The sequence below is a fragment of the Polistes dominula genome, unplaced genomic scaffold (assembly GCF_049000335.1).
Source record: "Polistes dominula isolate Pdom_NZ unplaced genomic scaffold, Pdom_raw_medaka contig_18, whole genome shotgun sequence".
NCBI classification, from domain to species: Eukaryota; Metazoa; Arthropoda; class Insecta; order Hymenoptera; family Vespidae; genus Polistes; species Polistes dominula.
In genome coordinates this window covers 2,093,270-2,106,398 of record NW_028301164.1, presented here as the reverse complement: position 1 = coordinate 2,106,398, position 13,129 = coordinate 2,093,270, and the positions used below count along the sequence as shown (strand labels likewise).

Here is a 13,129-nt window from a genome sequence, read left to right as displayed (position 1 = left end):
GTAAGTATTTTATTGTTCATGAGCAATAATGACTTCGAGTGTTAAATTATGCTGTAATATAGGTAGAGTGTATTAGAATAATAAAATAATTATTAATTAATCGATAGAAGTATCGATTATTGTTTAAGAATACGAGATATATTATTGGAGTACCTTCCTCTTCGAAATTCACTTATAGACTGACCCATTGTTCTCTAAAACAAAACTTTGATTAGAAAGTTGTTTATGATTTTTCTTATGTTGATTATTTCTGCAACGGTAATTAAAATTCTTATAAAGAAAATTCAATATTATATCGTTCAAAGTTTATTAAAATAATTGTTAATTAATGAATAGAAGTTTCGATTATTATTTAAAAGTACGGAATATATTTTCGGAGTACCTTCCTCTTCGAAATGCACTAATAGACTGAGCTGTTGTTCTCTAAAACAAAACATTGATTAGAAAGTTGTTTATATGACTTCATATATGTTGATCATGTGTGCAACGGTAATTAAAATTCTAATAAAGAAAATTCAATATTATATCGTTCAAAGTTTATTATTTTATTCATTCTAACATAATTAATTTATTGTTCATGCGCAGTGATGACTTTGAGTGTTAAATTATGCTGTAATATAATAAGGGTGTATTAGAATATTAAAATAATTGTTAAATAATCGATAGAAGTATCGATTATTATTTAAAAGTACGGAATATATTTTCGGAGTACCTTCCTCTTCGAAATGCACTAATAGACTGAGCTGTTGTTCTCTAAAACAAAACATTGATTAGAAAGTTGTTTATATGACTTCATATATGTTGATCATGTGTGCAACGGTAATTAAAATTCTAATAAAGAAAATTCAATATTATAACGTTCCAATTTTAACATTCTTTTTATTCTAATGTATATAATTCATTGTTCATGCGCAGTGATAACTTCGGGGGTAAAAATTATGCTGTAATATAAGTAGAGTGTATAAGAATATTTAAAATAATTGTTAATTAATCGATAGAAGTATCGATTATTGTTTAAAAGTACGGAATATATTTACGGAGTACCTTCCTCTTCGAAATACACTTATAGACTGACCTAATGTTCTCTAAAACAAAACTTTGATTAGAAAGTTGTTTATGATTTTTCTTATTTTGATTATTTCTGCAACGGTAATTAAAATTCTAATAAAGAAAATTCAATATTATAACGTACAGATTTTATTATTTTATTTATTCTAAAGTAAGTATTTTATTGTTCATGAGCAGTGATGATTTCAAGAGTTAAATTATGCTGTAATATAGGTAGAGTGTATTAGAATAATAAAATAATTATTAATTAGGCGATAGAAGTATCGATTATTGTTTAAGAATACGGAATATATTTTCGGAGTACCTTCCTCTTCGAAATTCACTTATAGACTGACCCAATGTTCTCTAAAACAAAACTTTGATTAGAAAGTTGTTTATGATTTTTCTTATGTTGATTATTTCTGCAACGGTAATTAAAATTCTAATAAAGAAAATTCAAGATTATAACGTTCAGATTTGAACATTCTTTTCATTCTAATATAATTAATTTATTGTTCATGAGCAGTGATGACTTCAAGTGTTTAATTATTCTGTAATATAAGTAAAGTGTATTAGAATATTTAAATAATTGTTAATTAATTGATAAAAGTATCGATTAATGTTTAAAAGTACGAGATAAATTATTGGAGTACCTTCCTCTTCGAAATTCACTTATAGACTGACCCAATGTTCTCTAAAACAAAACTTTGATTAGAAAGTTGTTTATGATTTTTCTTATTTTGATTATTTCTGCAACGGTAATTAAAATTCTAATAAAGAAAATTCAATATTATAACGTACAGATTTTATTATTTTATTTATTCTGAAGTAAGTATTTTATTGTTCATGAGCAATAATGACTTCGAGTGTTAAATTATGCTGTAATATAGGTAGAGTGTATTAGAATAATAAAATAATTATTAATTAATCGATAGAAGTATCGATTATTGTTTAAGAATACGAGATATATTATTGGAGTACCTTCCTCTTCGAAATTCACTTATAGACTGACCCATTGTTCTCTAAAACAAAACTTTGATTAGAAAGTTGTTTATGATTTTTCTTATGTTGATTATTTCTGCAACGGTAATTAAAATTCTTATAAAGAAAATTCAATATTATATCGTTCAAAGTTTATTAAAATAATTGTTAATTAATGAATAGAAGTTTCGATTATTATTTAAAAGTACGGAATATATTTTCGGAGTACCTTCCTCTTCGAAATGCACTAATAGACTGAGCTGTTGTTCTCTAAAACAAAACATTGATTAGAAAGTTGTTTATATGACTTCATATATGTTGATCATGTGTGCAACGGTAATTAAAATTCTAATAAAGAAAATTCAATATTATATCGTTCAAAGTTTATTATTTTATTCATTCTAACATAATTAATTTATTGTTCATGCGCAGTGATGACTTTGAGTGTTAAATTATGCTGTAATATAATAAGGGTGTATTAGAATATTAAAATAATTGTTAAATAATCGATAGAAGTATCGATTATTATTTAAAAGTACGGAATATATTTTCGGAGTACCTTCCTCTTCGAAATGCACTAATAGACTGAGCTGTTGTTCTCTAAAACAAAACATTGATAAGAAAGTTGTTTATGATTTTTCTTATGTTGATTATTTCTGCAACGGTAATAATAATTCTAATAATGAAAATTCAATATTATAACGTTCGGATTTTAACATTCTCTTTATTCTAATATAATTATTTTATCGCACCCACCCAGTGATGACTCTTTCTGGGTTAAATTGTGCTGTAATACAAGTAAAGTGTATTAGATTATTAAAGTAATTGTTAATTAATGGATAAAAGTATCGATTATTGTTTAAAAGTACGAAATATATTTTCGGAGTACCTTCTTCTTCGAAATTCACTTATAGACTGAGCTGTTGTTCTCTAAAACAAAACATTGATTAGAAAGTTGTTTATGATTTTTCCTATGTTGATTACTTCTGCAACGGTAATGAAAATTCTAATAAAGAAAATTCAAGATTATAACGTTTGGATTTGAACATTCTTTTTATTCTAATGCAATTATTTTATTGTCCCTGCGCAGAAATCACTCTCAGGACAAAAATATCCTGTAATATAAGTAAAGTGTATTAGAATAATTAAATAATTATTAAATAATCAATGCAAGTATCGATTATTGTTTAAACGTACGAAATATATTTTCGGAGTACCTTCCTCGTCGAAATTCACTTATAGACTTAACCGTTATTCTCTATAACAAAACATGAATTAGAAAGTTGTTTATGTTTTTGTTTTTTATTTTGAGCATGTATCCAACGGTACTTATAATTCTAATAAACAAAATTCAATATTATAACGTACAGATTTTATTATTTTATTTATTCTAATATAATTAATTTATTGTTCATGCGCATTAATGAAATTCCAAGTGTTAAATTATTTGTAATATAAGTAGAGTGTATTAGAATATTAAAATAATTGTTAATTAATCGATAGAAGTATCGATTATTGTTTAAAAATACGAAATATATTTTCGGAGTACCTTCTTCTTCGAAATTCACTTATAGACTGAGCTGTTGTTCTCTAAAACAAAACATTGATTAGAAAGTTGTTTATGATTTTTCTTATGTTGATTACTTCTGCAACGGTAATGAAAATTCTAATAAAGAAAATTCAAGATTATAACGTTTGGATTTTAACATTCTTTTTATTCTAATGCAATTATTTTATTGTCCCTGCGCAGAAATCACTCTCAGGACAAAAATATCCTGTAATATTAGTAAAGTGTATTAGAATATTAAAATCATTGTTAATTAATCGATAGAAGTATCGATTATTGTTTAAAAGTACGAAATTTATTTTCGGAGTACCTTCCTCTTCGAAATTCACTTATAGACTGAGCCGTTGTTCTCTAAAACAAAACATTGATTAGAAAGTTGTTTATATGACTTCATATATGTTGATCATGTGTGCAACGTTAATTATAATTCTAATAAAGAAAACTCAAGATTATAATTTTCGGATTTAAGCATAAATAATATAATTTTATTTGTAACTAAAACAGACAAGGGGTATGAAAGGTCTTTTTCTTACGGATTTGGTTCAAATTTTATAGGATAATAGTCATGTCTTTCTTGTTCATGAATATATATGATTATAAGGGCCAATATTAAATAATTTTTTAGGTATTTGCAATTAAAGATGATAAATAAAGATGCCGTTTAATCTTGAAATTAATTTCTCAATTCTAAATTCTCAAATTAAAAAATAATATTCAAATATAAGTATTTATACAATATTAAAAAAAAATCTTTATACAATATTAGAAATATAATATTCAAATCCTTATTGAATTTTAACATTCAACAATTTGAATATTGTTGTAACAATTTTCTTTTTAATTATTATAATTGTTAATTTGACATATGCTTGATGAAAGGTAAACATTATTTTGAGGTGTTGAGTTGTTTACTCGTCGGCATGCAGTAACATACTAACCATATTTATCTGTCAAAGTTAGTTAATATTAATAGGTTAATCAATAATATTAATTAACAATAAAAAATAAGTTACTTAATTTAATAATATATAACGTTATTTCAATAATTCGAAGAAATGTGAAAAATGTCATATAATTTAATGAGAAATCTAAAAAAATTCAACGAAGATTTATAAATAATATCGTACAGTATAATTTATTAAACACATTTGATCGTATAAAGTAACATGGCTTTTTTCCAATTGGTACTGAAAGCTCATCGTTTGGAAAAACTTCGTCGTTCATACGAGTTGGAAAAATTGCGATCGATCGAGCTTACGAAAGGTGCTAAAAGTTTAACTTGGAGTCAAAGATTTCGTCGAAAAAAATTGCGGTAAGTTTCGTTCCCTCTACTCTGTGAATTCTCATCTTTAAAATCAATCTAGAAATGTTAAGAACTATCGTAAATAAAAACTTATATTACTCATACGTTATTTCAAAAACATATTTGTTTCACAGATTGAAAAGAAAAGTGAAAAACTTTTGGAAAAGTGTAACAAGTTTTCCGGAAGATTCGTGGTTTCAGAAAAAAGCTGTTTTATTGTGTACCAATGGTACCTTTGAAAATTACATATTAAAAAGTATATTTGGATTTTTCGGTGGTATCTTTCTCACATATTTATTCTTCTTGTTTTTTGTTGTACAATTAAATTTTTCATTAACATCGGCAACACTATTATGCTCGATTATTGGAGTAATATTAACTCTGGGATTATCATTTTTTTCTGGAGTTCGGTTAGTATTCAATTTTACAGTACGTATGTGAGTTAAAAAATGTTTAATATACTATAGAAACAATGTATAAGTTCAAAACTTTTCAACCCACCTTGGTAATATTTCAATATATATATATATATAAAATATATTTTTTTTAAATAAAAATTGTTTGCACGACCTAAAAAAAATAAATTAGACAATTCACATATGTTTATTTACTTTTTAAACAGATGCGTTGTATTTTTATTATTACCACAATTTTTTTCAAAACGTGGCAGACAAGCACTGATCGCATACGCTTTTATTTTAACACTAACTGGACCAGGAAAAAATGTATTAAGAAATGTAAGCGTACTTACGGAATCTTTGGTCTGTGGTCAGGTACAATACTATGATTAATTTGATACACAGTACAAGCAAAAACTGTTATTTATTAATAATAAAATAATTATGCAATAATTTATAGGAACAATTGAAAGAAGCTGTTAAATCCGTTTTGGATATATTAAAGGAACCGTTTTATGCTTTGAAAGAAGCTATCATGAAAGTAGTCAAAGCAGTGAGAATTATCGTATCGAGGATTAAAAAAACTTTCATTGCAATAAAAAGACTCGTTCTTAGTATAAGTAAATTAACAAAATGAAATTTTTCTTTTTTCTAATAAATTAAGGAAAAAATACAACTAAAAATGAAAACAACTTTTAAATATAATAAATATTTTTTTATATAACTTAATATATATATATATATATATATTATAATAATTGTAATATTCTTATAACTTTTAATTATAATAGATGTTTTTTGATCATGACATTTTTATTGACAGTCAAAGTAATAACCGCAGTATTTCAATGGCTGGGTAGTGTAGTGAACATATGTAACAAAAAATTAGGCACACCTTTCGAAAGATGTCAAAGAGTTTTCGAAGGTGCCGTTGCCGATTGCCGAGCCAAACTTGGCCCATTTTTTGGTGGAATTTGTGATCTCGCGTATATCGTGAGTGTCATTTGTTGGATCGTTAAACCATTAGATTTTATTTGTATGTTAGTTTCATACATAGCCGATACTATAGTTGGTGCAGTAAAAAAAAGTAAATTTTTATGATTTCATCACTTGATCATTATCAGATTTCATTTACACGTTTATTATTTTCTATTAATAAATTACAGAAATAAGAAAATTTACTCGACACATGAAAACGATGTTTTACGTAAAAGTCAAATTTTCTCATTCGTTTCATTTTGTAACAAATAAAACTAAAACTATTCACGAAATATCTACAGACATTGCAGCTGAAATTAATTCAAGAACAGAAAGATTTATTGCAGTTTTCGATTGGGTCAATTGTTTAACAGCTTTCTTTATATTTTTCATGTTACTCAGGTAATAAACATTTTTTTCTTTACTTTACAATTCATATATTGTATAATATGATAAAAAATTATTGAATTAATTCTTTCCTTATATTTATATATTTCAGAGTGTTGCATTATCGACATAAATGGTTAACTAGCGAAAGATTTGACAATAGATATATTACAGATGATATTCGTACGATTGATTTGATAAGAGCAAAACAAGATAAGGAAACGATATTACCATTGAATCATCGTGAAAGAAATCGTTATGTATCTGTCACGTCTATTAGATTAATTAAAATAGAAAGAATTAAATTAGCAAAATCAGCAATATTTTTATCTTTATCTACTATGAAAATTTGTATGCATATTGTTTCTGATTACAGTCTTTATTGGATACTCAATTTAATTAGATATCATGGTCGTATCGAAACACAGGTATTTCTAATTATCTTTTCACTAAATGATATATTAATCCAAAATCTAATTAATTAATCAAATATTTTAATTATTTGTAGATAGATCAGCCAAATTCTGTTGGAGTATACGTTTCAGGAACAGGTTTTCTTGCTGAATTATACAGAAGTATTGTTAAAGCATTTACACCACATATCAAAGATATCGAAATAAGTTCAGTTCCGTGTTTACCTGATCCAATACCACCTAATTACGATGGATATATCAGAATTTTATCTTTGGTATTTTTTTGTTGGATTATGACAATTTTTGAACCTTATAGTCTTCGATTGAGACAGATTGTAATGTGTCAGTATCATCCTGACAGAGCAAAACAACGTGCTACTTGGCTTTACAATCACATAATGCGGTAATAAATGATTTCATTTAATTCAAAATACACATACACACATTTGTTAATTAAAAAATAAACGTTGATACGATTAGAAATTTTTAATTAAATTCAAAACATAGACACATTTGTATTGTATTGACAATACGTTGACACAATTGAATTTGATATTATATTTTTATAAATTAAAATGAATTCTAATTTGATTAGTTCAAGAGGTAGTTTTGTTAAATACGCTAGACGACAATTACGTAGAAAATATAGTATCAGTGGTGATACCATAGAAAGGATTACGTTGAAGCAACGTTTTATGGCAATTTGTCCATTTTTAAAATTATGCTTTCCACAAAAGGAAGAAACATGTTTATTGTGTGGTGCTGTTAAATATGACGACAATACTCACGTTAAATGTCCAACACCAGGTTGCATTGGATTATTTTGTTTAGAATGTTTTAAGGATTTACAAAATATTTGTACGATTTGTCAATCGCCATTGGAATACGGTGATTTATCGGATATGAGCGAGGAAATGTATGATTTTATTTATTATTATATTTAATTATTTAATATTAATATTATTAATATTAAATTTTTTTTATAACTAAACGTAGATATTTTTAAATTGTAATTATTATACAATTAATTATAATATATTAATATTAATAATATTATTAATATTAAATTTATTTCTTTTCTTTTTGTAATTAAACTTAGACAATGTTAAATACAATGCAAAGGTTGAAATAAAAATTAAAACAATTTTTAAATAATAATGATAATAATATTAATAATATTTATTATTTTAATTAAATTCTAAAAACCGTAGTTGTATAAAATAAATATTGTAAATTAAATTTGAAAGAAAAGTATTTTATGTAACAGAGATTCATCGGACGATCAATTAAAAATTGCTCACGAAAAAAAATTAAAATTAGTTGAGATTGAAAGAAAGAAAAAAGAGGAAGAGAAAAAAATGATAAAAGAAGAAGAAGAAGAAGAAGAAGAAGAAGAAGAGGAAGAAGAAGAAGAGGAAGATGGTATAGAAGAATTAAAAAAAATTGAAACGAAAGATGTAGGAGAACAAACTGATGAAAAAGAATTCGAAGATTCCGATGAAACCAGTTCTACTTCAACTTATTCTTACAGTAAATTAAATTATTCTAAATATAAAAATAAAATAAATCTGTAATCAAATATAATTAGTATAAAATTAGGTTACCAAGATGATTTGACCCGAGAACCAGAAATTTGTCAACGAAAATTACCATTCAAAGATTTAGAAGCTCAAAAAATACGAGATGACGTTACCATTCAGGTTCAATTTGTATAAATAAAATCAATGAAAAATAAAATTCTTTGTAATAATCTTGAAAAATTCAATTTAGATATTTAACGATCCAATTGCTAAAAGTATAACATTGAGCAGTGATACAACACCATCTTGTTTCGTTGTAAGAGCACATAGAAAAGTTCGAAGTAGATTAAAGAAAAAACCACGTACTTTGTTTCCATGTGATGATAGTAATTCGTCAAGTTCATTAACAAATTCTGAATATTGTCCAAGCGAGGAAATAAATGAGGATGAAGTGATACACATTGAATTAACGAATGATGATGGTTCCAGAGAATTATTAATTAAAAATAAATATGAAAGTAAAGGACAAAATCGGGTTAAACAAATAATTGCAGCATTGACCAAAATTCCATGGCTTGGTAGTAGCGTGAGTATCATATGTTACAAATCATCAAATTAATTATAAAATTATTTATATAAATATTTATTTTATATTTATAATATTATTAATATTATACATTATATTAATTTTAATTAATATGTTATAATATATTTATATTATTTATATTATAATATATTAAAATATAATATACAATATTAATTATTTTATATTAATATAAAATTAATATAAAAATAAATTAATAATAAGTATGAACAAAACATGTTTTTTTTTTTCATTTTAAAGGGAAGAAAAGGATTGCAACCACGTAGACAATCATTGATCAAACGAATAATTAAAATGTTGAACGTTAAAGGTAGATCAAATTCACCTGTACAAACTTACAGACGTATAAAATGTAAAAGAAAACATTTGGAAGAAATATTATCGTCAACGTCAACGTTAAGTGACGATAATGACGGATCTTATTTAATAAATAAAAATCAAGCGAAAAAATGTATACTCAAATCAAGAAGAACTCATCGTAACATTGAATGGGAGGATCCTGAGGATATAATTCATGCTAAAAATGATAAAAAAGGAAAGATTCTTTATTCCACTCGTAAAGTGGATGATAATAATTGGCAATATCCTTGTGAAACAAAATTTATTACAAAAGATTTACCAAGGTAAATGGATTTTCATTAACAAAATTATTTGAAAATGTTCATTTGATTTTCATTTTAATGGGAATTTTGATTCTCAGACATTTAGAACCAATTTCAAAGTGTGTGTCTTATTATGAAATCGATGAAACTGGGGATTCACAATCATCTTGTAAATGTGTTCGTAAAGGAAATGACATTAACATTTTATCCGATGCAAGAACGTCATCTAACAGTCGAAAAACTGATACGTGGAATATCATTGGTGAAGATGATTCACAAGTGAGATAATAATAAAAAAAAAATATAATTTGATGAACCTCATTAAGCCTGATAATCTATCATATTTTTAGAATTATGATCTTCGATCATCTAAACATACTTATGTAAATATTATAAATGAAAGAGCCGATAAAATGAAGAAAAATCAAAACTCAACTAATGAAACTGAAAAGATTGTTCATAAAAATCAAAATGATACAAACGAATCAAGTAATTACGATGACAAATATACAAATACAGAAACCGATCAAGTTACAGTGGAAGATGAAGAAGAAACAAAGAAAGAAAAATTGTATCGTGTTAAAGATAAGATGAAGAAAAAATTAGATAAGAAAAAGAATATTAATCAAACTCGAAAGAAAACTATTGACAAAGTTGACACAGGAACTGATCCTTTGGATTATGACAAAGCAGTACAAACGAAAATAGTAAAACGTAGAAACAAACGAACTAATGAACGTAAGAAATCTGGAAAATTGAACAAAATTAATGACAATTTAAAAACCAGATTTACAGAATCGAAAGAACAAAGATGGAAAAAATGTATCGAGGAATATAAAAAACGTAAAAGGTAATTGCAAAAAAAAAATATATATATGTTTGATAAAATTATTGTTGATTGTTCGGAAAGTAATTTCGTTTTTTCTTAACACAATTTTGGAATTAGTTAATGCAAATTGGCAAATAATAACACGTGAAATCGTTGATAGTTTAAAGTTATCAAATTTAACTATTTAAACTCACTCGAAAATCCTAAGTTTAACCTCGAAACAAAAAATTGTTTTCATTTTTATAGAAATAAAACGAAATTACTTTCCGAACAACACAATATTTTTTTTTATTTTTCAAACAGGCATAAAAATAAACAATCGAACGATTTTGATGGCAAATCTTATTGGAAGGAACGCGATTTAAAAAATAAATTAACTATGAAAGACAAATTTTATTTAACGAGAAAAAATCGTAAGAAGAATAAAACTATTTACAAACGGTTAGAATTTATTGTATATTATAATTTGTTTGATCACGATTATTAATTAATTCAAAATATTAGAAAAACGTGTGACGAGTCTCATCAATTTCCTGAAAATAATGAAAGAGAATTTATGCATGAAAGAATTTATCCTAAAGAAAAACAAAGACAATTAATTTCTGGTTTCATACCGATCGTTTATCCTGAACATTTGCAAAATTACAAACCGTGTTTTGATTTACACGAAAGAGATCGTGAAAAAATATCGAAGCAAGAACAAACGAGTGATATTGGACCAATTTTTCAGCAATATAATTCACGAATTAGTAAATCTAAACGGGATGACGATAAATCGCGATATTATTATAAAAAATATCGTGATACTCGTCAACATGAAGATGATCAACAAACTGATGATAGTAGACACCAAGAGTAACGTCTTCTTTTCATATAAACATATTTTTAATTTAATTAAATATTTATTTATTACTATATAACTTAGTATATAATATATACTTACTATATATTACTATTATATTTAATAGCTAATATATTTTATATTTAAATAATTTATAAATGTACTATTTTTATTTTATAGCCTAATATTATATTTAATAATTACTAAATTACTATATAAGTTAGGTAATTAAATATTAATGATTATATTTTTATTCAATCAGTTATCGGTATCATCCGAATGAAGAACATGTTGAAGAAGAAATTACTACTTGTACAGAAAATAAAACTAATTCTACAGAAAGTTTATCACCAACTATGAAAAGATGCAAACGTGACGAGGAACATTGTTATAAACAAAATATTTATCATGCCGCAACATCTCCAGATAAATTTCATCCTCCTGTAATTAGAAAATATTTGCCTATGTATCAAAGATCGGAATTGATCGAAGAATTAAAGGAACACGATAGAATGAGATTGATTAGGGAAAAGGAAGCTATGAGATGTGTTACTTCAAATCCTTTGGAATGTAGGAAGTTATCATTTATTGCTAAAATGAAAAAAGAACGAACTTTGAGCGAACCTTTCGTTGATTGCGATCGTGGAAAATCAGTGAATGTATTACAAATTATTTATTATTAATTTATTTTGTTTCTTTTTTTATAATTAAAACATTTTAAATTTTTTACAGGGTTTTTTTTCTAATAAGAAATAGGATTAAATTTTGTAGAATTTTTTTATAAGTTTTAAATTAATTTAAATTAAATAAACATTATTTTGCAGTACCCTGTAATCAAAAATGAAAAACTTCCTTATCAAGAAACTAAAGCATTTAAGGAAGTGACAAAAGAATTTCGTAAACGAACTTTATCTACGAAAAAAGATGAAACTGTGCCTTTAATTTCACAATCAAAAAATGCAGATAAATCTAAAGAAGTCAAACAATTGTTTCCACCAAATGAAAAGAATCTAAAATCATCCAACTTTGTTTCTGATATCACTCACAGAATAGTCAATGCATTTAAAGTAATTAATACGTCAATTTGAATTATATAAAATTATGAAAAATATTTCTATTTGTATTTGTTGATTATTTTATTTTTATTTTTACACACAGCCAATGCATCATCATACAAAATGTGTTAGAAAAAGTCCCGAAATTCATGAAATGTCATCGAATGTTTACGAGCCACAATGTAGAAGACATTTATCTGACGTTTCATCTTCATCAGATGATACAACAGATAACAATGATTGGTAAAATAATTAAATTTAGTAAGTCTAGTAAAAAAAAAAAAATTATTTTGTTTACGTAAACATATTTTAATATACCGTGAAGTTGTCAGAAATTATCGATTGTTTTACCATTTTATTTCTATTTCTTTTCTTATTAAAAAAATTTAACAAAATTTTATAAGATTAACCTAAATTATAAAAATTATCAAGTGATCTTCTTATATAAGTATATAAAACGAAAATTTAAATACATTTATTTTATTTAACAGTAAAACAATAACAAAATAATACTCAAACAATGTTAACTATACCGATAATGAAAACAAGTAATGAATATTTGTAAAAATTGTTAAAAGTTAAGAAAAAATTTGAGAGACATGTG

The 13,129-nt window shown here is 25.0% G+C and overlaps 1 protein-coding gene across 1 annotated transcript; it reads left to right on the top strand.

Annotated features, from left to right (window-relative positions):
* Positions 1–6,494: 6,494 nt before the first annotated feature.
* On the top strand, positions 6,495–12,772 carry LOC107068552 (uncharacterized). Its single transcript, XM_089178959.1, has 15 exons — positions 6,495–6,676; positions 6,774–7,089; positions 7,170–7,477; positions 7,670–7,990; positions 8,342–8,604; positions 8,674–8,774; positions 8,845–9,180; positions 9,439–9,821; positions 9,899–10,079; positions 10,220–10,650; positions 10,933–11,070; positions 11,134–11,484; positions 11,733–12,138; positions 12,298–12,537; positions 12,629–12,772. The coding sequence occupies exons 1-15, from the start codon at positions 6,495–6,497 to the stop codon at positions 12,770–12,772; spliced, it is 4,101 nt and encodes a 1,366-aa protein (XP_089035085.1).
* Positions 12,773–13,129: the final 357 nt, after the last annotated feature.

Bases quoted from the DNA above. Each gene is read 5' to 3' on its own strand.
- LOC107068552 (XM_089178959.1), top strand. From the start codon at position 6,495: ATGTTTTACGTAAAAGTCAAATTTTCTCATTCGTTTCATTTTGTAACA. The intron at 6,677-6,773 runs GTAATAAACATT...TATATATTTCAG, and splicing joins ATATTTTTCATGTTACTCAG to AGTGTTGCATTATCGACATA. The intron at 7,991-8,341 runs GTATGATTTTAT...TTTATGTAACAG, and splicing joins TCGGATATGAGCGAGGAAAT to AGATTCATCGGACGATCAAT.